Consider the following 26,376-nt stretch of genomic DNA (forward strand, 5'->3'; position numbering starts at 1 on the left):
TATTTATAGTGACAGGAATACATAATCCTCTGAGATGCATCTTTTGGTGTTTTTTGTTTGTTTGTTGTAAGGATAGGATAGAAGAGTAGTTGTAATTCTGGTGAGACAGATTAATAAACATTTTATATTAATTATGGCGAGATATGGGTAAGGAGATTGGAAAACATGCACAGTTGTCGAATAAGTCATGTAAGCAATCTTCAAAGGTTCAAATATATACTGCTCCAGAGGCAGGACGGCATTGATGGTCTGGTGGCAGGACGGCATTGATGGTCTGTTGGCAGGACGGCATTGATGGTCTGGTGGCAGGACGGCATTGATTGTCTGGTGGCAGGACGGCATTGATGGTCTGGTGGCAGGACGGCATTGATGGTCTGGTGGCAGGACGGCATTGATTGTCTGGTGGCAGGACGGCATTGATGGTCTGGTGGCAGGACGGCATTGATGGTCTGTTGGCAGGACGGCATTGATGGTCTGGTGGCAGGACGGCATTGATTGTCTGGTGGCAGGACGGCATTGATGGTCTGGTGGCAGGACGGCATTGATGGTCTGGTAGCTGGACTTCACCCCTTGCCGTTCTCTAGAAAAAAGTGAACTCCAACCAACGTTTTCACATTTTCACATGCTATGTTTACATGATCATAATGGAGCAACATTACAAACGGTGATAACAGGGCTGGATGGAGTGTTTCACAACTGACAACAACGGATCCCGACAAGTTTTTTTTAGATGTCCGCAGGGTTTTAGCAGAGAAAAAACCTGGCAAGCATAATGTCTTATACTTTAAGGGGGATATTTATCAAAACCTGTCCAGAGGAAAAGTTGCTCAGTTGCCCATAGCAACCTATCAGATCGCTTCTTTCATTTTTTAGAGGCCTTTTCAAAAAAGAAAGAAGCGATCTGGTTGGTTGTTATGGGCAACTCAGCAACTATTCCTCTAGGACAGGTTTTGATAAATCTCCCCCTAAGAGTAGGATTACAAGTGCCGTATTTTGATGCAGATTTTGCTGCGTATTTGGTGCTGCGTATTTTCCTACCCTTTAAAGTTGATGGGTAGCAAAATCAGCTGCAGAAAATACGCAGCCAAATACGCAGCAAAATGGGGCACGTTGCACCTACCGTAAGGGTACGTTCACAGGGGCGGATTTTTTTGCAGGTTTTCCTCTGCGTATTTGAAAGGGGGCAGGCTCTTCTCAGCTATCCGCAGCAGATTTTCCGCGGTGGAATTTACGCTGCGGAAAATCCGCCGCAAGCCCCATTGAAGTCAGTAGGGACTGCGGTGGATTTTCCGCAGCGTAAATTCCACCGCGGACACTCTGCTGCAGACAGCCGAGAAGAGCCCGCCCACTTTCAAATACGCTGCGGAAAACCGGCAAAAAAATCAGCTCGTGTGAACGTACCCTAATACCGTATTTCAGAAATGTGTAAGGGCTCTTTCACACTGCCGTCGGGCTCCGTTATGTAGAGCTCCGTCGGCAGTTCCATCAAGTTTAGCGGACAAAAAAAATAGTGCAAGCACTGAAACTCCTGTAAAATTGCCAGATCACTGACAGACCCCATGCAAGTGAATGGAGACCGTCGGGACCTGGCAGTAGCCATTTGCATCCTACCTGTTTCAGGGTCCGTTCAGCTCAAGGAAAAAAAAAACAAAAAAAAAAACGGGTCGGATGCAAATGGATGACGGAGCTCCACATAACGGAGCCCGACAGTTTACATACCTAGCCTAACTGAGAGGCTTGTATACTGTACTTAGAAGACTTTGGGGGACATTTCCTAATCTAGTCTATTCTGGGTATGCTTATAGACCAGCGTATGTGGTAGTCTCCTGTCTATTGTGCTCCTAATTTATCAAAGGTCTCACAGCCCTTGATAAATTCTGTGCTCAGACTTGAGGGTCTACAGCTTAAACTTCATTTAGACCTGCTCCAACATGGTCTGACATTTCAGCGTATTTTGGGCAGATGCGACTTGTCGCACAAAAGTCGCACTTGATAAATTCAGCACCAATGCATTTTCCAATGCATTTCCATCTAAAATATACTTGCATGCATCATGTTCTAAAATTCCTCTAGAGCAAAAGTCGAAGAAAAGTCGCACATATTTAGACTGCGACTTTCTGTGAGACAAATTTAGACAGGAAAAACCAGTCTAAATCCTTTGATAAATCTCCCCTTTGTCTTATGTCTCTTCTGTCACATCTCTGTTCTCTTCCATTACAGCCTTTGGTTGAATACAGATCACTTCTTGACAAGCTCCATGGCCTTGAGAAGACTGAAATGAAGAGAATGTTTTTAAATAGGCAAGAAGAAGAGTTTGCAAAGTCCTACAGACAACTGAACGTCACTCACAGATCTGAGCTCCATAAAATGTTCTTTGACCAAGTTTCAAGTTTAGTCAAAACTAAACCCGAAATGCAGAAAACTCTGCTTGAGCACTATCTGAAGACCCAGGTAAGGTGATGTGAAGTCTATATATGGCTTTTAAGGCATGTGTGTTTAGGGGCTTAAAGGGGTACGCCGCCCCTTGACATCTTATCCCATATCCAAAGGATAGGGAATAAGATGTCTGATCGCGGGGGTCCCGCTGCTGGGGACCCCCACGATCTGGGCTGCGGCACCACAGTCATCCGGTGCACGGAGCAAACTTCGCTCTGTTTCGGATGACTGGCGATGTGGGGCGGAGGCTCATGACATCATGGTCACACCCAGCTTGTGACACCACGGCCATGCTCCCTCAATGCAAGTCATAAACTTGCATTGAGGGGATGTGGCCATGACATCACTAGCCTCCGGCGTTGCACCCGACACTCTAAATGAATGCTGGTTGCAGCAGGATAGGGTATAGGGATAGGGGATAAGATAGGTGCGGAGTACCCCTTTAAGATTTACAGGCATGGGCTCCATTGGGGAAGAGGGAACAAAAGGTGACAAGGGCTCTGTGGAGAACCAAAACTAGCAGAGAACAGGGCGAGAAAAAAAGTGATAGGCAGAGGCTATGTGGTGAAGGAACCATAAACAAATAAATTAAATAAAAAAATTATCTTCTGATATGTCGTATATACAATTGAGAAGATGACAATTACAGTTTGCTTATGGTGGAACACAAATACAAAAACCAAGGATGAAAGCTGATGACAAATCTGATCCTCTATTCCTTGTGTTTATTGGTATCAGTTGTGACATCAGAGGTCTCCATGAGGCATACAAAGAAATGTAGCATACGGTAGGCACCTGACTGGTGCGCGACTATGATCATGTGTTGTGTCTGGCTCAGAAAAAAAAATCAATAAGCCAAAAACAATCGATCTATGAGCCCAGCCTTAGTAGGTTATGTAAGATCTCAAGTTACAGAAATCTATTAGCATTTACAAAGCAATTGTAAAAGGCATTTTGGATCTCCACTACCACTTCTGGAAATCAGTGGTGGTCCGACAGTAATGTCATAGAATCTGGATATTGCCCACAATGATTTCGTCAGAATCAGGGCTTTATTTGCCATTAGGCACCAGTGGGCCTGAGCCTAGGGCAGGAATGTTAGGGGGGAAGCACTTTAGTAAGAAAAATTATAAATATTTACGATGTAGCAGATGTCACAGTACAGGGATAATACACACAGTGATGTCACAGTACAGGGATAATACACACAGTGATGTCACAGTACAGGAATAATAAACACAGTGATGTCACAGTACAGGGATAATACACACAGTGATGTCACAGTACAGGGATAATACACACAGTGATGTCAAAGTACAGGGATAATACACAGTAATGTCACAGTACAGGGATAATACACACAGTGATGTCACAGTACAGGAATAATACACACAGTGATGTCACAGTACAGGAATAATACACACAGTGATGTCAGAGTACAGGGATAATACACAGTAATGTCACAGTACAGGGATATTACACACAGTGATGTCACAGTACAGGGATATTACACAGTAATGTAACAGTACAGGGATAATACATACAGTGATGCCACAGTACAGGAATAATACACACAGTGATGTCACAGTACAGGGATAATACACACATTGATGTCACAGTACAGAGATAATACACACATTGATGTCACAGTACAGGGATAATACACATTGATGTCACAGTACAGGGATAACACACACATTGATGTCACAGTACAGGGATAACACACACAGTGATGTCACAGTAGAGGGATAATACACACAGTGATGTCAAAGTACAGGGATAATAAACACAGTGATGTCACAGTACAGGGATAATACACAGTGATGTCACAGTACAGGGATAATACACACAGTGATGTCACAGTACAGGCATAATACACACAGTGATGTCACAGTACTGGGATAATACACACAGTGATGTCACAATACAGGGATAATACACACAGTGATGTCACAGTACAGGGATAATATACACAGTGATGTCACAGTACAGGGATAATACACACAGTGATGTCACAGTACAGGGATAATATACACAGTGATGTCACAGTACAGGGATAATATACACAGTGAGGTCACAGTACGGGGATAATACACCCAGTGATGTCACAGTACAGGGATAATACACAGTGATGTCACAGTACAGGGATAATACACACAGTGATGTCACAATACAGGGATAATACACACAGTGATGTCACAGTACAGGGATAATATACACAGTAATGTCACAGTACAGGGATAATACACACAGTGATGTCACAGTACAGGGATAATACACACAGTGATGTCATAGTACAGGGATAATATACACAGTGATGTCACAGTACAGGGATAATATACACAGTGATGTCACAGTACAGGGATAATACACCCAGTGATGTCACAGTACAGGGATAATACACAGTGATGTCACAGTACAGGGATAATACACACAGTGATGTTACAGTACAGGGATAATACACAGTGATGTCACAGTACAGGGATAATACACAGTGATGTCACAGTACAGGAATAATACACACAGTGATGCCACGATACAGGGATAATACACACAGTGATGTCACAGTACAGGGATAATGCACACAGTGATGTCACAGTACAGGGATAATAAACACAGTGATGTCACAGTACAGGGATAATACACAGTGATGTCACAGTACAGGGATAATATACACAGTGATGTCACAGTACAGGGATACTAAACACAGTGATGTCACAATACAGGGATAATGAACAGTGATGCCACAGTACAGGAATAATACACACAGTGATGTCACAGTACAGGGATAATGAACAGTGATGCCACAGTACAGGGATTATACACACAGTGATGTCACAGTACAGGGATAATACACACAGTGATGTCACAGTACAGGGATAATACACACAGTGATGTCACAGTACAGGGATAATACACACAGTGATGTCACAGTACAGGGATAATACATACAGTGATGTCACAGTACAGGGATAATACACACAGTGATGTCACAGTACAGGGATAATATACACAGTGATGTCACAGTACAGGGATAATACACAGTGATGTCACAATACAAGGATAATAAACACAGTGATGTCACAGTACAGGGATAATACACAGTGATGTCATAGTACAGGGATAATACACAGTGATGTCACAGTACAGGGATAATATACACAGTGATGTCACAATACAGGGATAATACACAGTGATGTCATAGTACAGGCATAATACACACAGTGATGTCACAGTACAGGGATAATACACAGTGATGTCATAGTACAGGGATAATACACAGTGATGTCACGGTACAGAGATAATTCAAACAGTAATGTCAGAGAACAAAAATAATAAACGGGATGTCACATTTCAAGAATAATAAATAGTAATCTCACAGTACAGGGATAATAAATAGTGATATTACAGTACAGAGATAATATACACAGTGATGTCACAGTACAGGGATAATAAATAGTGATGTCACAGTACAGGAATAATAAACACAGTGAGGCCACAGTATGGTAATGATAAACACACAGTGTGTGTGCCACCCAGCTTTCCCAACTTCCTGAAGAGCTACAATATGGCTGCTATCCCCCGACAGATATTCAGGAGACTGAGAAAGCAGGGTAGCAGGCAGTACTCGGTGCAGATCACAATGAACCACCCCCAGACAATTTATATATCATTGATGCTTTTCTTCTCCCACAAGGTTTAGGCAGAAAGAATGGGCAACGCTAGGTACTCAGCTAGTTAATAATAAACACTGGTATACCCTTATGTGCCCCCCAGGTCCTGCTTCTCTCCATGACTAGTGACTGAGTGCACCATATCTTCTTATTTCTCTGGATAAACACTTACACAAAATGATTTATTTTTTTGTCTGTCTTCAGGAAGAGACAGAAGATCTTTTAGATTTCTTGCATGCTACCAAAAAACATCACATGAACAAAAGATTTGCTGTACGAAAGAACTTGTTATACAACCTCCAGCTAAGTGACAGCCGCTCACGATGTGTTTTGAACTCAGCAGCTACACAGATTGCAAACCTTATTAACAGGAGCGAAAGGTAAAGATTCCAGTTTTCTACCATATCGGGAGGGATAAATGAAAGCATAAATCATTACTACTAGAGGACGATGGCAAGGGTGATATACAGGACTTCTGCACATTCATTGTATTGTACAACTGTATTTACACAGTAGGACACGCTGAAGAATATATTCTCTGTGCTAAATATAAAGCAAAAGATAAATGTATGCGTGGTAACCTTGAGGTTTGGCGCTAGCTACATATTTGATCAATTTAAGTCCAATAGATTAAGCACATTGCACTTTACCTCAATAAGTATAGGGTACTATGATGTTGCATCCTAAATTCCGCTTCCTAGAGCCCCATATCAGGAGTTTGGCTAAAGTTCTGCTTGGGCCCCCCTTTCACCCGGGCAACTCCTCTGTACTGCTGTAGGCATGCATCGCCTATACCTTTCTGCTGCATATCTGGTAGGGTTTCTCTATAGCCTTTGTGCTAAGTGTGCGTGGCAGTTTGGGATTAGGTAACTGTGCCCACTAAGATGGGCAATACAGGAAGGCATTGCATAAATCTTACTGTACAGTGCCCTAATAATCAGCTATAAAGCCAACAAGTAAAGAGGGCCACCTAACACATTTTCACTACATGGTGTACTGGATGCACACAGTATTACATAAAGTGGAAAATTCTTATTACCTTATAAGCAAATAAACCTATTCTCAGGGTAAAACGTGCTATAGAAGAATGTTTTATGCAACTCTACAGATCCCTGAATGATATGAACAATTCTAAAGATATGCTGGGGTCTGGTGCTTTACAAACTAGAAAGATGGTACCTACAGTTGGGAAAAAAATTTTTTAGTCAGCCATCAATTGTGCAAGTTCTCCCACTTAAAAAGGCCTGTAAAAGAGGCCTGTAATTTTCATCATAGGTATACTTCCACTATGAGAGACATAATGAGTAAAAAACTCCATAAAATCACATTGTCTGATTTTTAAAGAATGTATATTCAAATTGTGGTGGATAATAAGTATTTGGTAAATAACAAAAGTTCATCTCAATACTTTGTTATAAACCCTTTGTTGGCAATGACAGAGGTCAATCCTTTTCTGTAAGTCTTCACAAGTTTTTCACACACTGTTGCTGGTATTTTGGCCCATTCCTCCATGCAGATCTCCTCTAGAGCAGTGATGTTTTGGGGCTGTCGCTGGGCAACACGGACTTTCAACTCCCTCCAAATGTTTTCTATGGGGTTTAGATCTGGAGACTGGTTAGGCCACTCCAGGACCTTGAAATGCTTCTTACAAAGCCACTCCTTCATTGCCCGGGTGGTGTGTTTGGGATCATTGTCATTCTGAAAGACCCAGCCACGTTTCATCTTCAATGTCCTTGCTGATGGAAGGAGGTTTTAGCTCAAAATCTCACGATACATGGCCTCATTCATTCTTTCCTTTACATAGATCATTCATCCTGGTCCCTTTGCTCAAAAACAGCCCCAAAGCATGATGTTTCCACCCCCATACTTCACAGTAGGTATGGTGTTCTTTGGATGCAACTCAGCATTCTTTCTCCTCCAAACACGACTAGTTGAGTTTTTACCAGAAAGTTCTACTTTGGTTTCATCTGACCATATGACATTCTCCCAGTCCTCTTCTGGATCATCCAAATGCTCTCTAGCAAACTTAAGACGAGCCTGGACATGTACTGGCGTAAGCAGGGGGACACGTCTGGCACTGCATGATTTGAGTCCCTGGCGGCGTAGTTTGTTACTGATGGTAGCCTTTGTTACTTTGGTCCAAGCTCTCTGCAGGTCATTCACTAGTTCCCCCTGTGTGGTTCTGGGATTTTTACTCACCCTTCTTGTGATCATTTTGACACCTCGGAGGGAGATCTTACGTGGAGCCCCCGATCGAGGGAGATTATCATTGGTCTTGTATGTCTTCCATTTTCTAATAATTGCTCCCACAGTTGATTTCTTCACACCAAGCTGCTTGCCTATTGCAGATTCAGTCTTCCCAGCCTGGTGCAGGTCTACAATTTTGTTTCTGGTCTCCTTCGACAGCTCTTGGCCATAGTGGAGTTTGGAGTGTGACTGTTTGAGGTTGTGGACAGGTGTATTTTATACTGATAACAAGTTCAAACAGGTGCCATTAATAAGGGTAACGAGTGGAGGACAGGGGAGACTATTAAAGAAGAAGTTACAGGTCTGTGTGAGCCAGAAATCTTGCTTGTTTGTAGGTGACCAAATACTTTTTCTCATTATGTCTCTCATAGTTGAGGTATACCTATGATGAAAATTACAGGCACAATGATATCATTCAGTTAGTTAAGGGTGCACAGGGGGGGGGGGCATCTTTTTAAGTGGGAGAACTTGCACAATTGTTGACTGACTAAATACTTTTTTGCCCCACTGTACCTATCATTTAACTGCAGATTTTACAGGGACTACAGCACTGATCGTATGCATTCAGAGGCAGAATAGAATAAACATGTATATTCACATCATACCCCTGTGCCCCATTAACTAACTGAATGATATCACTGTGCCCCCTAAACATGATGCCATTGTGTCCCTTATTGTGCCATTTTGCCCCCTTATCTAACATAATAATGCCAAGCTACCCCTCATTGTACCACTGTGCCCCCTTATATTTCTGAATTATTCCACCATGCCCCTTATTGTGAGATTGTGCTCCTTTAACTTAATGATGCCATTGTGCCACTTTGCCCCTTCATCTAGTAGAATGCTGCCACTGGGCCTCATAAAAAAACCTGAAATATGCCACCATGCCCCTTGATGTGCAACATTGCCCCCTTAACTGAATAGTGTCCCTTATTGTGATAGTGTGCCCCCCTTATTTGAATTATGTGACGTTGCCAGCTGAGAACACTTACCTGTCCCAGCTCCTACACTACTTTGCCTTTTGCCCTTATCTTTCCCATCTCATCCCATCCTCTTCTGGTCAGATCCGGAAGCTGTTTAATGCAGAGAGTTCTGATTGGTCTACCTCTAACACACAGGAAGCACTAGTGGCTGGGCAGGGACTTGTACTCTGTTCTGCTTCTGCCAATATGTCAATAATATTGTTCCAAGGATGCTGATACAGTTGAATATATGGGAGTTCAGAATCCCTTCTCTGTTTTCTAAACCAGACTCCCGCCAGAAGGAAAATGTTGACTCTTGGTGGAGGCTTGTAGCGTTTTCCCCTTAGTCTGGAGGCCGAGACCCTTGGTGTCCTGTTGGAATAGAGATGCAGTTGCACTTTTTTTTACCACCACAAACATTTATGAAGGGTACCATTAAAAATAAAGACTTGTCCCACATAAAAATAAGCCTTCATTTATGATGAGAATTATACTTGTTACCTTTTACTAGTACCTTGACGCCACTGGCTTTATTGTCCCTAGACACCCCAACCCTGTTCCTACTGATGTACCATGTTATGCCTTTCATATATTATTTTTGCACAATCTATGTTTATTGAAAACAAATACATTTTTTTTTACTGTGTATAAAATAAACAAAATGTCTTAACGTAATCCTAGAAGGCGAGGAGGCTAAAAAAAATAAAACAGAAGATCACTTAAAAGGTTAAGTGATTTGGAGCCAATTTGGGCTTCCTGCTCCTTTTTATAAGCACCATCCAGATACATACTATATTAGTTTCCTTTATGTCCCTTTGCTAGGTTTTGCCCTGTATCCACATAGTTTTAACTCCGATTAATACATTGAATTCTCCCTTCGATACACTTGATGCAAGGTGACATTAATCTTTCGAGCCGACAGCCTGCAGAAAATACATTATCTGTCTTTCTTGTACCCACCTGACAGAATTCTTTAGGTCACATGGCTTAGCGAGAACCGAACCGAGTCAAAGTTTTCTATTCATTCTGTCACAAAAAGAACAGCTGCAGGAATTAACTTGTCCTCTGAGTGGAAATAAACAATGTAATCTGCGTCTGCGGAATACAGAACTAATCTGGCGAAAACAGTTCAAATTAAAAATCATATATTGAGGGTTGAGTAAATCTTCTTCCATATTTGCATTGTAGCCTGAGCGCCTTCTGGTTTTCAACAATTTATAATATGTATCTGTAGCCGGTTGGTCTCATAGTTTTGTGTTCAAGCCATACAGTCACTATCTATTTCTTTATTTTTGTAATCAGATCATTTTTATTGTAAATGAAAGTATAACTAGAAAAATAACATATAAACGGTACTCTTAAAGGGGTTATCCAATATAAGGTGATTTTAGTAATTAAAGGGGTATTCCATAAAACATTTTTTTTACTCTGCTACAGGGGCTGTAAAGTTAGTGTAGATTATAGTTTATAATCTGTACCTGTATGTGATGGTGGTCTTGCAATTCTTCTTTGATTTTCGCCCAAATATTTATTTTAAACGGCATACAAAATTACTCATGTCTCCGGTTTTCCCAGGTTGCAGTGCGTCGGCTGATGTGTGGGAAGGAAGAAAGTGCCCTCACACTTACAAACATGAAATGATGGGATGTGTAGTTTGAGGGAAAAATCCAACAGGAAATACCCAGTTCACAAAAAGATAGCCACAGCATTATGGTAATCTCACAACATAGCCATTTAGCCCCAAAGACAAGCACGGATCCTTCCTAAGCATGAACATTACTGTATGACAGAAGTACTAAAGTCACTTTATGGTCATACAGTAATGGACATGCTGACCAAGGATCTGTGCTTGTTTTGGTGATAAATGGCTGTGTCCTGTGTCCCCATCACGCTACTGGTTTGTTTGGGGAACCGGCTAATTCCTGTTTCTGTGGCGTCTCACAGACTACAATCCTCAGGATTCTTTGTTTTAAGGTGTAAGGTGTGGTGAGGGTGTGATGGAGGGCAGATGTTATTACCCTAAGGGAAGATGGCATTAACCCCTTGTGTTTTTGATGCCAGGGCTTGGTTTTACCTCTACACCACCCGAAGGTATACCGCTTGATCCTGGGCTAGGTACGGGGCAAATAATGATTCTGATGCCAAGTTACAGAACAACGGCAGCTTTACTGAGTTAGACAGATGTAACAGTCTTAACAGCTCAGCCAAGCCCAAGGAGGTGACCAGTGACTTCAGAGACTTTAGGGCTCGCGGGGACTTGTAGTGGACATGGATGATTTGATGCAGGGCCACGCTGACTTGACACAGATTAACCTTGACTGACTTGACTGGTACTGACTAGACAGACTTCACCCCATTTGTAGCTTACCAGGTTTTGACGTTCACCTGTGGAGTAGTAGACTTGTGGAAGCGTGGCTGGCTTTAGGCCTCCTCAGGATACCAGACACTCTCTCTAGGTCTTGACTGTTCCTCAGCATGCATTGAACTGACAAGCTCGCTCCTCCCAGGGTTTATATGGGGGAGGCTCTAGAGGGGTCCCATAGGCCACTCTATAGGTCACATGGTCACTGGTACCTTCCTTGGTTACAACACATTGCAACATTACTTAAAGGTAATATAATATACAATATATGTACATTACATTGAATAACATAGGCACTTAGTACTATTTATGGAACATAGGTAAAGGGGGGGGGGGGGGGGCACAATGGAGTCTGCCTGACAGGGCAGCAAGGGTACAGGGGCGCAACTCGAGTATTGGGCCAAAGAGGTGACTTATTTCTCTCTAACACATAGGTCAGCCCACCCATTGCAGCACAGCCATTCTGCCTTTGATCACACGACTTGCCCCAACAACTTAACACACAGGCTGTGGATCTGTGTGATGACGAATGTACACATATGTGCACCGGTAAGATCATCAGGGGGCTGGGTTCACACACAACAGACAAACCATCCAAACCCCCTTTCAGCACCTAATATGTGATATATTGTCTTGGGCTGCACAGCAGCAAGGTCCGAGACAACACTAATTTTGTAGGCTGCAGAAAATAAACTTTCTGGGAAAGGGAAGACAAAAAAATTTGATACCAGCCACCAAACACAGGTAATTTAAACTACATTAGTAGCTAGATTAAAGGGGTATTCCAGGCAAAAACTTTTTTTTTATATATCAACTGGCTCCGGAAAGTTAAACAGATTTGTATATCACTTCTATTAAAAAATCTTAATCCTTCCAATAGTTATTAGCTTCTGAAGTTTCTGTCTAACTGCTCATTGATGATGTCCCGTCCCGGGAGCTGTGCATGATGGGAGAATATCCCCATAGGAACTGCACAGCTCCCGGGACGTGAGTCATCAGAAAGCAGTTAGACAGAAAACAACAACTCAACTTCAGAAGCTAATAAATATTGGAAGGATTAAGATTTTTTAATCAAAGTAATTTACAAATCTGTTTAACTTTCCGGAGCCAGTTGATATATAAAAAAAAGTTTTGGCATGGAATACCCCTTTAACTTTGCTGTCTCTGTCTTATATTCAAAGAACCAAAAATCCCGGAATACCCCTTAAGGGTCTATTCACACGTACAGAATCCTGCGCAGATTTAATGCACAGATTTGATGTGCTGGATTTTCTGCTGCAGGTTTCAATGTAAACTAAATGACTGAGCACAGCTTCAAATCCTGCGCATCAAATCTACGCATCAAAACTGCGCAGGATACTGTATGTATGAATAAACCCTAAAGGAGAAGTATCACACTAAAACATTAATCTCTGTTCAAAGGGACTATCCCCCGTACAGGGCAACGACCCATCCAGAGAGCCAAAGATAGCTGAACGGCTCTCCCATAGAGATACATGGAGGGGGCGTGTCGGCCACAGCTTCATGTGGGGATCGGCACACCTCGCTCACGAGAAGAGACGTGGCCCCATGCAGGAGATCGCAGGGGGTTCCAGCAGTTGGATAGGGGATAAGTTTTTCAGCGTCATATATGTCCTTTTAAAGCACTCTCATCAGTCCACAACCATAACCGCAGAGAAGACAAATATTCTCATAGGAGAACACTAGATGGCAAACCTGAGATTTTCACCTCTGGGCCCTTTATCCCTTCTTTAGTTGTTTGTAGGTGTCCCAATACTTTTTTATTAATATAAAATATATATAAAAAAATAACAAATCTGCAGTAAGAAAATAAGAAGGTATTTAAAGGGGCACTCTAGAGGGCCGTGGCCTGGCTGCCGAGGTGAATGGATGCCTGACTGAGGAGCTTCATACCTTAAGCGACTTGAACAAGCACTTACCGATGACGAACTTGCCACACCAGTGCCTAAAATCTTGCCCGAGATGCCCGTGAGGAGGAAAAAAGCCGGTGCATCAGGAGAAGCTCTCCAAATTCTACTTTGCCCGCTTGGCTCGCAGCTCCCATGATGGCGCCAGCCTCACAGAGCACTCCTCCGTGCCTGCCTCACAGCCTGCCAATGGCTGTAACCCAGAATCTCCTGGCCGAGTCCCCTCGCGTGGGTCCACATCAGACCCAGCGCTACATTGCAAATCTCGCGAGCACAGCGATTCTCACTCTCCAGGAGCCTCTCTGTACGCGGCTCACAGCGTAGCCGACATCAACCAAGATGGCACCGCGCAGAGCCTCGTGGGGATAACCCTCTCCCTCTCCAACACAGAACCCTGCTAAACAGTGGCCCCAAATGTCTGCTCAAGCTACTTCCTCAGAGGTATGTGCATGGGACCCTCTCTCTATATCCACAGACCAAGAGGTAGCTGAGCTAGATACCATAATAGTGTCAGACACCTCACTCACTGATACTGCGATGAAAGGGATGCTGCTGGCATTACGTAAGACTTTTCTTGCTGACATGCATGGATCTCACTGGGAGAATGGTCCATGTTGAAACCAAATTTGAAGATTTCTCGGTCTCCCATAATGTTCTTATAGATTCTCACAATGAAATGTCAGAAGTGGTAGCCGAGCTAAGAGCTAAAGTGGCAGACTTGGAAGACAGGAGTCACCGCAATAATATTAAATTGTGCGCCGTTCCTGAGTCTGTTTCACTTGAAGATATCCCTGAATATGTTCGGTCCCTGATAAAAGTAACTCTCCCTTCTTGCATTCCTCATGAAATGGAGGTAGACAGGGCACATAGAGTCCTTCGGCCAAAACACATGGACGACTCTGTGCCACGGGACATTCTAGCAAGAGTCCATTTCTTCAATGTGAAAGAAAGGATTATGGAGTTTACAGCAAAAATGGGGGATTGCCAGTGCCCTTCCACAAGATTTCAGTTTATGCTGACTTGTCTGCTGCCACCTTACAAGCCCGCAGAGAACTTCAGCCAATTACCCAAACTCTTCGAAATTCCATAAATAGCTTATAGATGATGGGGCTTCCCTGTCGTCTACTCGTCAGAAGAGGTGACACACTTCATATCATGAGACCCGAGCAAGAAGGTCAATCCCTTCTTTCCTCATGGAATTTGGATCTCTCCACTACTGGTGAATCTCCAGCTGAGAAACATTGCTCTAAACTTTGCAACAACTGACTTTCCATTTTTTCCCTCATTTTTCTAAAGGTGGTAATTACATGTTCTCTGTTCTTTGACTCTTTGTCTGAGCTGACCTGTTAGTCCTGTCCAGGGCCGGCCTTAGGTGTTCAGGTGCCCTGTGTAAGCTAACCATGTGCCCCCCCCCATAAACGTACACAAAGAAAAAAAATATTTGTAACAAATATTTTTATATCTCATAAGTCCCCTGCCCCCTTAATCAGTCCCATGTACCCCTTCACCAGTCCCCTGCTCCCCTTAATCAGATGCAGTATTGTTCCCCCACATTAGGTGCAGTATAGCTCTCCACATTAGGTGCAGTATAGTTCCCCCACATTAGGTGCAGTATAGTTCCCCCACATTAGGTGCAGTATAGTTCCCCCACATTAGGTGCAGTATAGTTCCCCCACATTAGGTGCAGTATAGTTCCCCCACATTAGGTGCAGTATAGTTCCCCACATTAGGTGCAGTATAGTTCCCCCACCACATTAGGTGCCATATAGTTCCCCACATTAGGTGCAGTATAGTTCCCCCACATTAGGTGCAGTATAGTTCCCCCACCACATTAGGTGCCATATAGTTCCCCACATTAGGTGCAGTATAGTTCCCCCACATTAGGTGCCATATATTTCCCCACATTAGGTGCAGTATAGTTCCTCCACATTAGATGCAGTATAGTTCTGCCACATTAGGTGCAGTATAGTTCTGCCACATTAGGTGCAGTATAGTTCCCCCACATTAGGTGCAGTATAGTTCTCCACATTAGGTTGGCAGTATAGTTCCCCACATTAGGTGCAGTATAGTTCCCCACATTAGGTGCAGTATAGTTCCCCACATTAGGTAGTAGCATGTTCCCCACATTAGGTAGTAGCAGGTTCCCCACATTAGGTAGGAGCAGGTTCCCCACATTAGGTAGGAGCAGGTTCCCCACACTAGGTAGAAGCAGGTTCCCCAAATTAGGTAGAAGCAGGTTCTCCACATAAGGTAGTAGCAGGTTCTCCGCATTAGGTAGTAGCAGGTTCCCCACATTAGGTAGTAGCAGGTTCCCCCCCCCCCCCCCACGGATTCACACAGACAGACAGACACCCATGCACGCACATACACACACACACACACACACACACACAGACAGACACCCACACATGCACGCAGACACACAGACACCCACACACAGACAGACAGACACCCACACATGCACACACACACATAGACACACTTACCTGTCCTTCGCTGCGCTTCTCTCCGGTGTCGGCCTGACGAGTGACGTCACTGACGTCCTCCTGTGCGGGTCTGCGGAGGTACGCCACATGAGCGACGTCCCTCTTCAGACTCGGGCCAGCCAGCCAACCGGAGACGCAGAGGAGGGCAGGGTAAGTGAAACCTCCCTGTGTAATGAAGAAAACTGTCCCCTGAAGCGGAATGTGACCCTCCGCATAGGGACACAGTTGAGGGAGGGTAGTGGGAATGGAATGAGAGGGAGCAGCCTGCAAAGCAGAAAACTGTGTCCCTGTGCGGAGGGTCACATTCCGCTACAGGGCACAGTTTTCTTCATTACACCAGCATTTAGCGCTGCTTGCCCGAAGCAGTGCTAAATGTCTGAAGAAGTTACCTGCCCGGCGCCCGGACTGCACGTCGGGCAATACAAATTACATATACCTGGTGCGAGCTGTGTCTGCCGCCCGGCGCCCCTGTTGCTATGGCGCCCTGTGCGGCCGCACAGCTCGCACACCCCTAAGGCCGGCCCTGGTCCTGCCCACCTAAGGCTTCAGAACGAACTGTTGCCCCTTCAACAACTGTTGGCTCCTACCAGTTGATTCACATAATGTTTTTCTCATGTGAATCTCACGGTCTGTTATATTTTCTCTGTTTGTTGTTAATTGTTCCTGTTTGGTCTAATATCTCAATTGTACACATCAGTGCCTTACCTGAATTCAGTAAGGAGGTGCGTGCTGGCTGGGTGGCATGCCTTCTTCCTTGTATGTTGATTTTCCTGCATTTTCATATATATACCTGCTACCTGAATTATGGTTGTACATATAGCTAGCATTAATGTCAATGGTCTCAATGTGCCACACAAACATTCCTATTTTTGGAAAGAGGTTCAGAAACTAAAATGTGATGTCATACAGTATGTGCCCAGGAGACACATTTGCTCCAGAAAGACGCACACAGGTTAAAACACCCTACAAATACTGTTTCTTTTACACTAGAACACTCAGGGCAACTCAGGTTTCTCAATTCTCTATTAAAACGGGTCAGGAGGCGAGTGTGGGGGGGGTCTTTAATTATTGTGGAGATTTTAATTCTGTAATGAATCCCACAATAGACTCCACTTCCCACTCTCATATTCCTTCACTTTCTCTATCCCCTTGGGCCTGGGAAAATGAATTATTTGTATAGCGTTTACACCACACCACTGAAAGAGACTTCACCCACCTGTCAGTTGCCCAAACACATACTCCAGGTTGGATATGTTCCTTGTGGGGAGAACCATCTTTTACAATCAATCCAAAAAACCAAAATAGGCACGATCTCCTGGTCAGATCATGCGGCAGTTTCTCTTATCTTGAGTGACTCTGTGTCCTCAGCAATGTCCTACATGTGGTGTATTGGCCAATTTTTACTCTCCCACAAGGAATATTCCAAATGATTCAGGGCTGATATAGCGGAATATTTTCAATTAAATGAGCCCTCTGTATCATGCACTGATCACCTTACGGAACTGCCACAAAGCAGTCATTATGGGAATGTGTATCAAATACAGCTCTATTCTCAAATGCCAAAGGGACCACAAAATAAATACCCTATTGTCACAACTACAAGCACTAGAAACACTCAATAAAACCACTCGCTCCTTGTCCACAACTTCTCAATTAATGTCCCTTAGACGCGATCTTCGCTGCTATATGCTGACATCATACGGGAAGTCCTTCCTCAAAACGGGATCCAAATACTATTCTCAAGACAACAAAGCGGGTAAACTCCTGGCTAACAGCCTAAAACAAAGACAATTGAAGTCTCGCATCCCCCTCCTTATTCATCCTACTACTAAAGAAAAGCTTCATACGCCAAAAGCTATCGCAGATGGCTTCCAGGCATTCTATACTAGTTTGTATAACTTATCGGATTCTATCCCTACCATCCCGGATGCCTCGACTGCAATTTACACCTCCTTAGACAAATTAAATTTACCCTCCCTTACAAATGCACAGCTATCCTTGCTTAATGAACCCAAAACTATAGCGGAAGTCCACAAGGTGATCCGTTCCCTCCCTTCCGGTAACCCCGACGGGTGCATATTATAAAACTTATAGTGATGACCTCTCCCCATTTCTGACCTCCTTTTGCAATATCGTCATGTTCACTGGTGCTGTCCCGAAATAAAACCTACAAGCACTTATAACCACCCTGCCCAAACCGGGCAAATCCACAGATCTCCCCCAAAAGTATAGACCAATATCATTATTAAATCAGGATCTAAAAATATTCACCTCATCTCCTTAACCCAACCAATCTGGCTTTTTTTTGGGTCGCCAAATGTCCAATACAGTGACCCCCCGACTTATGATGGCCCCGACATATGACCATTTCAACATATGATGGCCTCTCAGAGCCCATCGTATGTTGAAGGCAGCATCGACATATGATGCTGCTGTGTGTCGGGGCCATCGTCCAAACAGCTATCTGACAGCGCTGACAACTTCAGCAACTGACAGATAGTTGTTTAATGTGCCTGTGTGCCCCGTTCTGCCTCCTGTTACTCACATGCTGTCCTGCTAACATGCTGTCCAGGCTTCCACTGTGAGCTCCGTGTAAGCCCCGCCCCCCCAGTGCAGCCATAGCCAATAGCCTGCAGCATCTTGCTGCAGGCATCCAATGAGCTGCTGGCTGCCCTCCCGTTCCTTTCCTATAGAGCTGTAGTCGGCAGGATCGTAATGGAGGACATTCTGTCCCCCCCTGAAGGTATTTAAAGAACTGTACAGTACTGAATGCGATGTCACACATCACATACAATACATATACACACTATACACCCCATACATCAATGTTTCCCTATCAGTGTGCCTCCAGCTATTGCCAAACTATAACTCCCAGCATGCCCAGACAGTCAATGGCTGTACATGCATGCTGGGAGTTGTAGTTGTGCAACAGCTGGAGGCACCCTGGTTTGTTAAACACTCCCCATACACTCCACATACAATGGTCATCCCAGAACCAATTAGCCGTTTCCCATAGAGATATGTATTCAACATACAATGGTTCCAAGGCCCCAGAACCAATTACCATTTTTACATAGACATATGTACTCGACATATGATGGTTTCAACATATGATGGTTCTCCTGGAACCAATTAATATCATATGTTGAGGGACCACTGTAATACTAGACGGCTGGTTCATATTTTTCATCCCAAAGAATCTCATAGCACCCCAGCCTTGGTCCTTGCATTAGACGCAGAAAAGACCTTCAATCTCCTCAAATGGTCTTACGCATTCACAGTTCTGGAGAAAATGGGTTTTGCGGGTAATATTTTGTCTGCAATAACTTCCCTCTACTCAGGTCCAACAGCTCGGGTGCTAGCTAACGGTACTATGTCTAATGAATTTGTGAGCCTGCCCCCTATCCCCACTTATTAACATACTTTCTATGTAGATAAAAGATATCCGGAATCTACATAGATAATTCTCCCCATATAATTTCATTATTTGCAGATGATGTTATTCTTTCTTTAGTGAACCCGTTGTCATCTCTCCCGGCAGTATTAGATAATATCTGCAAATTTGGGAAGCTCTTTTACTACCTGTTAAATAATTCTAAAACCGAAGTCTTACCCCTAAACCTCCCCCCTGCTGATTGCAACTATCTCTATTTAACGTACCCCTTTGATTGGCGTACAACTAACAGAATACTTGGGAGTTAGTCTTTCATATCCCCATACCTCACTATATCAAACGAATTATGAGTCTCTTCTGTCAGACCTTCATACTGAAGCCAATAGACTTTCTAAATTTGATATCTCTTGGACAGGCCGAGTAGCCATGTTTAAAATGTTCCTGTTACCTAAATTATTATATGCTTTCCGCATCATCCCTATCTCCCTCCCAGACTCATTCTTTTACAAAGCACCTTTTTAATCCTATCCTATCCAACTTTGTATGTGCAGGAAAGAAACAAAGACTAGCAGCTACTATGTTGTTACAATCCAAATTAGCGGGAGGCATAGGCACACCAGACATTAAAGGGGTACTCCGGCGCTTAGACATCTTATAGCTGCCATGCCCCCTCCAATAGGTTTACATTGAGGGGCGGAGCCGTGATGTCACACGGAGGCGGAGCTGTGACTGATTTTAACGGGGTGCGCCATGTAAGATCACAGGAGTCCCCATCGGCGGGACCCCCGCGATCAGGCATCTTATCCCCTATTCTTTGGATAGGGGATAAGATGTCTAAGCGCCGGAGTACCCCTTAAAGGTTAGGTTCACACAACGGAATTTCCACTTGCAATTCTGCTTTGAAATTGCAGGTAGAAATTCCGCTTGCTAAAATGTACAGTGTAGTGAATGGGTTTCCGTTTACAAATTCATACTTTGGAATTTGTGAAGTGGAATTTGTGAACGGAAAATCCGCTTGGAAATTTCCACCTGAAGAATGACGTTGCTCATTCTTCAGGCGGAAATACTCGCAGAACACATTGCGGTCTATTGGAGACTGCAGTGTCTGCACGGTCCTAGCGCTGACTGATTGAGTTGGCGCTGGCCGCACTCGGAATCTCAGAGTGGAAACTTTCTGCCCGGAGATTCCACAGTGTGAACCTAACCTAAAGGTTACTAAATCTCCACTTTAATGTCACAATTAAGACAGTGGTGGACTTCAGATCCACACTCCCCTGTTCTCTTCATGATCTTTTGTTATTTCCCACTCCCTCCCCCCGTCCTTTTAAAGCTGATAGTTGTGGCTTGTAAAGCCTGGACCACTTACTTATCTAGGTAGACTGCATCTCAAACCCTGGTTCCTAGCCCTATACCCTTATCTGCTATCCAGCTTTTCATGCCAGACCTGAACCTACGTGATTGGATAGCCAAATGTAAATCACACACAGTCTCACTATATCGGGACTCTGTTCTATTACCCTTTACGTCTCCACAAGAAGAGTACAATATACATAAGTTAGACTTTTATAAATATTTAAGACTACGTCACCTATTAGCTAATCTATCTCCATCCAATTTAAGCTTAGATGCTCTCACTTTGAAACTCCTATCACCTCCACAAAAGGTCTAAAACCACTCTACTCCTCCTTGCTTTTTTTTTTATCAATTGGTGCCAGAAAATGTACCAGATTTGTAAATTACATCTATTTAAAAATCTTAACCCTTCCAGAAATTCTCAGCTGCTGTATGCTCCACAGGAAGATATTTTCTTTTTAAATGTATTTCCATTCTGACCACAGTCAATTTAACACACATTCTCTTTATTGTTTCATTATTCTCCATGCATGTTTTATTTACGCATTGATTGTTTAATAATATTGTAATACATGTTCTGCATATTTTTGTAAACCATCTGGCATGGTAAGATCCTTGAGGTTTGTTTAATACATTATATAATTTACAAATCTGTTTTACTTTCTAGCACCAGCTAATAAAAATAATAAAAAAAATTAATGTTTTTCACCGCAGTACCCCTTTAAGTATCCTGAAGACAAATCCTAACCATGAGTGTTTTTGGAACCTAATCGTAGTTTATTTGAGTGTATCCTTTGGTTTCCCTCCCCAACCTGTGGTTTTCTATCTGTTTAGTCTGTTTTACAATTTTTAGCCTTGGGAGACTTTACCATCTGGACTTGCATGTGACCGATTTCTTGGATGCATTAGCTTTTTGTCCATTATACAGTGATTATTCTTTTATTGGATGTGTTTTTCAGGGCCGGGCACCTAAGTGACTCTCAGGTACAGATATTATTGGAAAAGGCCCAGACAGAAGTTCTTAGAGTAAAGCAGAAGTTAGAAAACAATTTGAAACAAGAAACACGCAAAATGTACCAGAAATGGAGCAACAAGCGAAGCCGAAACATTGCACAGAAGGTAAATACTGAAGACTTGTGCATATATGTGTTTATAAATGTCCCAGAGTTCAGTATATCGATAGAAGAGTCTGTGTTTATTTAGGGGGAGAGTTATCAAAACCTGCGCAGAGGAAAGGTTAACCACTTGCCCATAGCAGCCAATCAGATCGCTTCTTTCATTTCAGAGGTCTTTTTTAAAAATGAAAGAAGCTATCTAATTGGTTGCTATGGGCAACGGTCCACTTTTTCTCTGCACAGGTTTTGATAAATCTCCCTCTTAGTGTTTTTTACCGCTATAGGACAGTTTAATGTGGGCTCTTTAACCCCTTAAGGACCGGGGTTTTTTCCGTTTTTGCATTTTCGTTTTTTGCTCCTTGCCTTTAAAAAATCATAACTCTTTCAATTTTGCACCTAAAAATCCATATGATGGCTTATTTTTTGCACCACCAATTCTACTTTGTAATGACATCAGTCATTGTGCCCAAAAATCTACGGTGAAACGGGAAAAAAAATCATTGTGAGACAAAATTGAAAAAAAAAACGCCATTTTGTAACTTTTGGGGGCTTCCGTTTCTACGTAGTACATTTTTCGGTAAAAATGACACCTTACCTTTTTCCGTGTATGGGGCGGTATGAGGGCTCATTTTTTGCGCCGTGATCTGAAGTTTTTAACGGTACCATTTTTGCATTGATAGGACTTATTGATCGCTTTTTATTCATTTTTTTCATGATATAAAAAGTGACCAAAAATGCACTATTTTGGACTTTGGAATTTTTTTGCGCGCACGCCATTGACCGTGCGGTTTAATTAACGATATATTTTTATAATTCGGACATTTCCGCACGCGGCGATACCATTTATGTTTATTTTTATTTACACTGTGTTTTTTCTTTTATGGGAAAAGGGGGGTGATTCAAACTTTTAATAGGGAAGGGGTTAAATGATGTTTATTCACTTTTTTTTTGCACTTTTTTTTTGCAGTGTTATAGGTCCCATAGGGACCTATAACACTGCACACACTGATCTTTTACATTGATCACTGGTTTCTCATAAGAAACCAGTGATCGATGATTCTGCCGCATGACTGCTCATGCCTGGATCTCAGGCACTGAGCTGTCATTCGGCGATCGGACAGCGAGGAGGCAGGTAGGGGCCCTCCCGCTGTCCTGTCAGCTGTTCGGGATGCCGCGATTTCACCGCGGCTATCCCGAACAGCCCACTGAGCTAGCCGGCATGCTTTCGGTTTCACTTTAGACGCGGCGTTCAACTTTGAACGCCGCGTCTAAAGGTTAATAGCGCGCGGCACAGCGATCAATGCCGCGCGCTATTAGCCACGGGTCCCGGCCGTTGTTAGCGGCCGGGCCCGAACCGCTATGACGCGGGGCCACGCCGTGGCCCCGCGTTATAGATCGGGAGTGGACACATGACGTTCCAGTACGTCATGTGTCCTTAAGGGGTTAAAGGGGTACTCCGGAGGAAAACTTTTTTTTTTTTTTTTACATCAACTGGTGCCAGAAAGTTAAACAGATTTGTAAAATACTTCTATAAAAAAAAAAATCTTAATCCTTCCAGTACTTATTAGCTGCTGAATACTACAAAGGAAATTCTTTTCTTTTTGGAACACAGTGCTCTCTGCTGACATCTCTGTCCATTTTAGGAACTGACCAGAGCAGCATATGTTTTCTATGGGGATTTTCTCCTACTATGGACAGTTCTTAAAATGGACAGAGATGTCAGCAGAGAGCACTGTGCTTGTGATGTCAGCAGAGAGCTCTGTGTTCCAAAAAGAAAAGAATTTCCTCTGTAGTACTCAGCAGCTAATAAGTACTGGAAGGATTAAGATTTTTTTTAATAGAAGTAATTTAACTTTCTGGCACCAGTTGATTTAAAAAAAAAAAAAAAAAAGTTTTCCGCCGGAGTACCCCTTTAAAGAATTATTTGTGCAGCACTATATAATCCTATTTGGGTGGTGCATAAGGCAGTATTATCTTGGCAAAACTATGTGATCTCTTTATGTGAGTATTATTTAAGTGCTGCTTATTATGATATAATGGCATTTGTGGGTTGTAAATGGAAATATTATTTTGGCAACATATGGTGGTAATATGTGGGCTCCTTTAAAAGGGGTGCTGACACCTCTGTCCATTTTAGGAACTGTCCAGAGCAGGAGAGGCTTGCTATGAGGATTTGCTACTACTCTGGACAGTTCCTAAAATGGACAGAGGTGTCAGCAGAGAGCACTGTGGTCAGACATAAAGGGAAAAAAAAATACTTCCTCTGTGATATACAGCAGCTGATAAGTACTGGAAGGATTACGATTTGTTTAACGTTCTGGCACCAGTTGATTTAAAAAAAAAAATAATGTTTTCCAGTGGAGTACCCCTTTAAATCATGTAAAAAGACCCTAAGACAGTGTTGTTTGGATGCTGCATATTAGTTTGATATTTTGGTAGCATTCTGCGGGCTGTATTTTGGTAGCATGTTTTTTATTTATTCCTCATGCCGTTCCTAACTATAGTTAAAGTTATTTTGTTATCCATATAAACCCTATCAGGGAGTATTATTTGGGTACTGCTTACTAATTGGATACCATATAGCAGTATTTGGGGGCTATATTTAGCAGTATTATCTTGCCACTATATGGTGGTATTATGTTGGCAGAAAAAAACATCTGAGAAACTTGTAGTAGCAATCTGGAGGGCTGTACTTACTGGTCTCTGATCTGGCTTGTGGTGTCTGGGGAAGCGTCAGTTCTATAACACACTTCAGTTCTTCATTTTTACATTTTACTGAAGACAAATTGCAGTTTTGTCATTTGCATGCAATGTTTTTCTATGGATAGCAGCTCTGGGGAATCCATTCTGGGGAGGAATAACACTCATTTGCATTTTAACAGTTTGGCACTATTAATGAATAACTATAGGCGCACAGTGACTCATTTAACAGGGAAAGTTTTTCATGTTTTAAATGTGACTTATTACCATAGTTTTGCATTTCCATCGTAATCTCATTGCATTTCTGAAGTTGTGAGTCTTAATAGTATCAGATTAATAGTTTTTAGTAATGTTTAGAACATCCATTGTACAGACGCTGCAAGGAAATCTGTGACTCGATGGCGGCAGATTGTTTTTGTGTCTGTTTTTTAGATTCTATTAGTATTTCTAAGGTTACTTGAGGACAAATAGAATGAAAGAAAGCAAATACAGTGATCCCTCAACTTACAATGGCCTCAACATACAATAGTTTCAACATACAATGGTCTATTCTGGACCATTGTAAGTTGAAACCAGACTCAACATACAATGTACGGACAGTCCAGATCTGTGAAACGTGTCAATGGCTGGAAGATGTGACCAATCAGAATGGGCATTCACTGGTAAAACCCCTGTATTACTGAAGTGTATGCACTGAATGGTGTCTGATAGCGCCCCCTACAGTACAGGAGTTATTACATGTTCCGTACACTTTACCTGTCCCAGGGTTACCTGCTCCTTTGGACATCAGGTGAGGGCGGCTCCATGTTACTTTTGGGACACTGTGTGTACTGTACAGGACCCCGAAGAAGCTCCTGTCCTCTACATAGACCAGTGTTTTCCCAAGCAGGGTGCCCCCAGCTGTTGCAAAACTACAACTCTCAGCATGCCCGGACAGCCTTTGGCTGTCCGGGCATGCTGGGAGTTGTAATTTTGCAACAGCTGGAGGCTCCCTGCTTGGGAAACACTGACATAGACAGTAATTTACAGCTCCCAGCAGATCTTTCTTACTTTTATATGTAAGGATTTGCTTTATCTATATTAGTTATCTACTTATTTATCTTTAATTCTCACTTTTTCCTAATTTTGGATGACCTTTTGGTGCCTTTAGAACCAATTACCAGGTTTCCATGGAGTTATGGTCTCAACATACAATGGTTTCAACATACAATGGCCGTCCTGGAACCAATTAATATTGTAACTTACTATATCTTGCGGTGACAGGACTAATATAGTGGAGTAGTGGAATAGATGTGCATTATAGGACGGTGGCTCTAGTTGTGTGAAACTAAATCTTAAGCCTATCAGTACTTATCTGCCTGACCACAGTGCTCTCTGCTGCCACCTACTGTCCAGGGTAGGAGCAAATCCCCAAAGCAAACTTATCCTGCTCTGGACAGTTCATGACACAGACAGAAGTGGCAGCAGAGAGCACTGTGGTCAGGCAGAAAAAAACTGTACAGGTGAAACTCTAAAAATTAGAATTTCGTGCAAAAGTTCATTTATTTCAGTAATTATGCAAATTAAAAGGTGAAACTAATATATGAGCAAGATAGTTCAAGCCGTGATTTGTCATAATTGTGATGAATATGGCTTACAGCTCATGAAAACCCTAAATCCACAATTTATTACTATGATTTGGGGAGCCATGTCATGTGCTGGTGTTTGTTCACTGTGCTT

General features: G+C 42.8%; 1 protein-coding gene across 3 annotated transcripts in view; it reads left to right on the top strand.

The window, feature by feature from the left end:
* The window catches only part of EVC2 (EvC ciliary complex subunit 2), a 164,903-nt gene that overhangs the window by 65,914 nt on the left and 72,613 nt on the right, over positions 1-26,376 (top strand). For all 3 annotated transcript variants that reach the window (XM_056555125.1, XM_056555126.1, XM_056555127.1), the window contains 3 exons: positions 2,221-2,451; positions 6,315-6,490; positions 21,802-21,961. In XM_056555125.1, the coding sequence (XP_056411100.1) occupies positions 2,221-2,451; positions 6,315-6,490; positions 21,802-21,961 (567 nt within the window). The remainder of the gene's footprint in view (positions 1-2,220; positions 2,452-6,314; positions 6,491-21,801; positions 21,962-26,376) is intronic.

This window comes from Hyla sarda, chromosome 1 (genome assembly GCF_029499605.1).
Source record: "Hyla sarda isolate aHylSar1 chromosome 1, aHylSar1.hap1, whole genome shotgun sequence".
Classification (NCBI taxonomy): Eukaryota; Metazoa; Chordata; class Amphibia; order Anura; family Hylidae; genus Hyla; species Hyla sarda.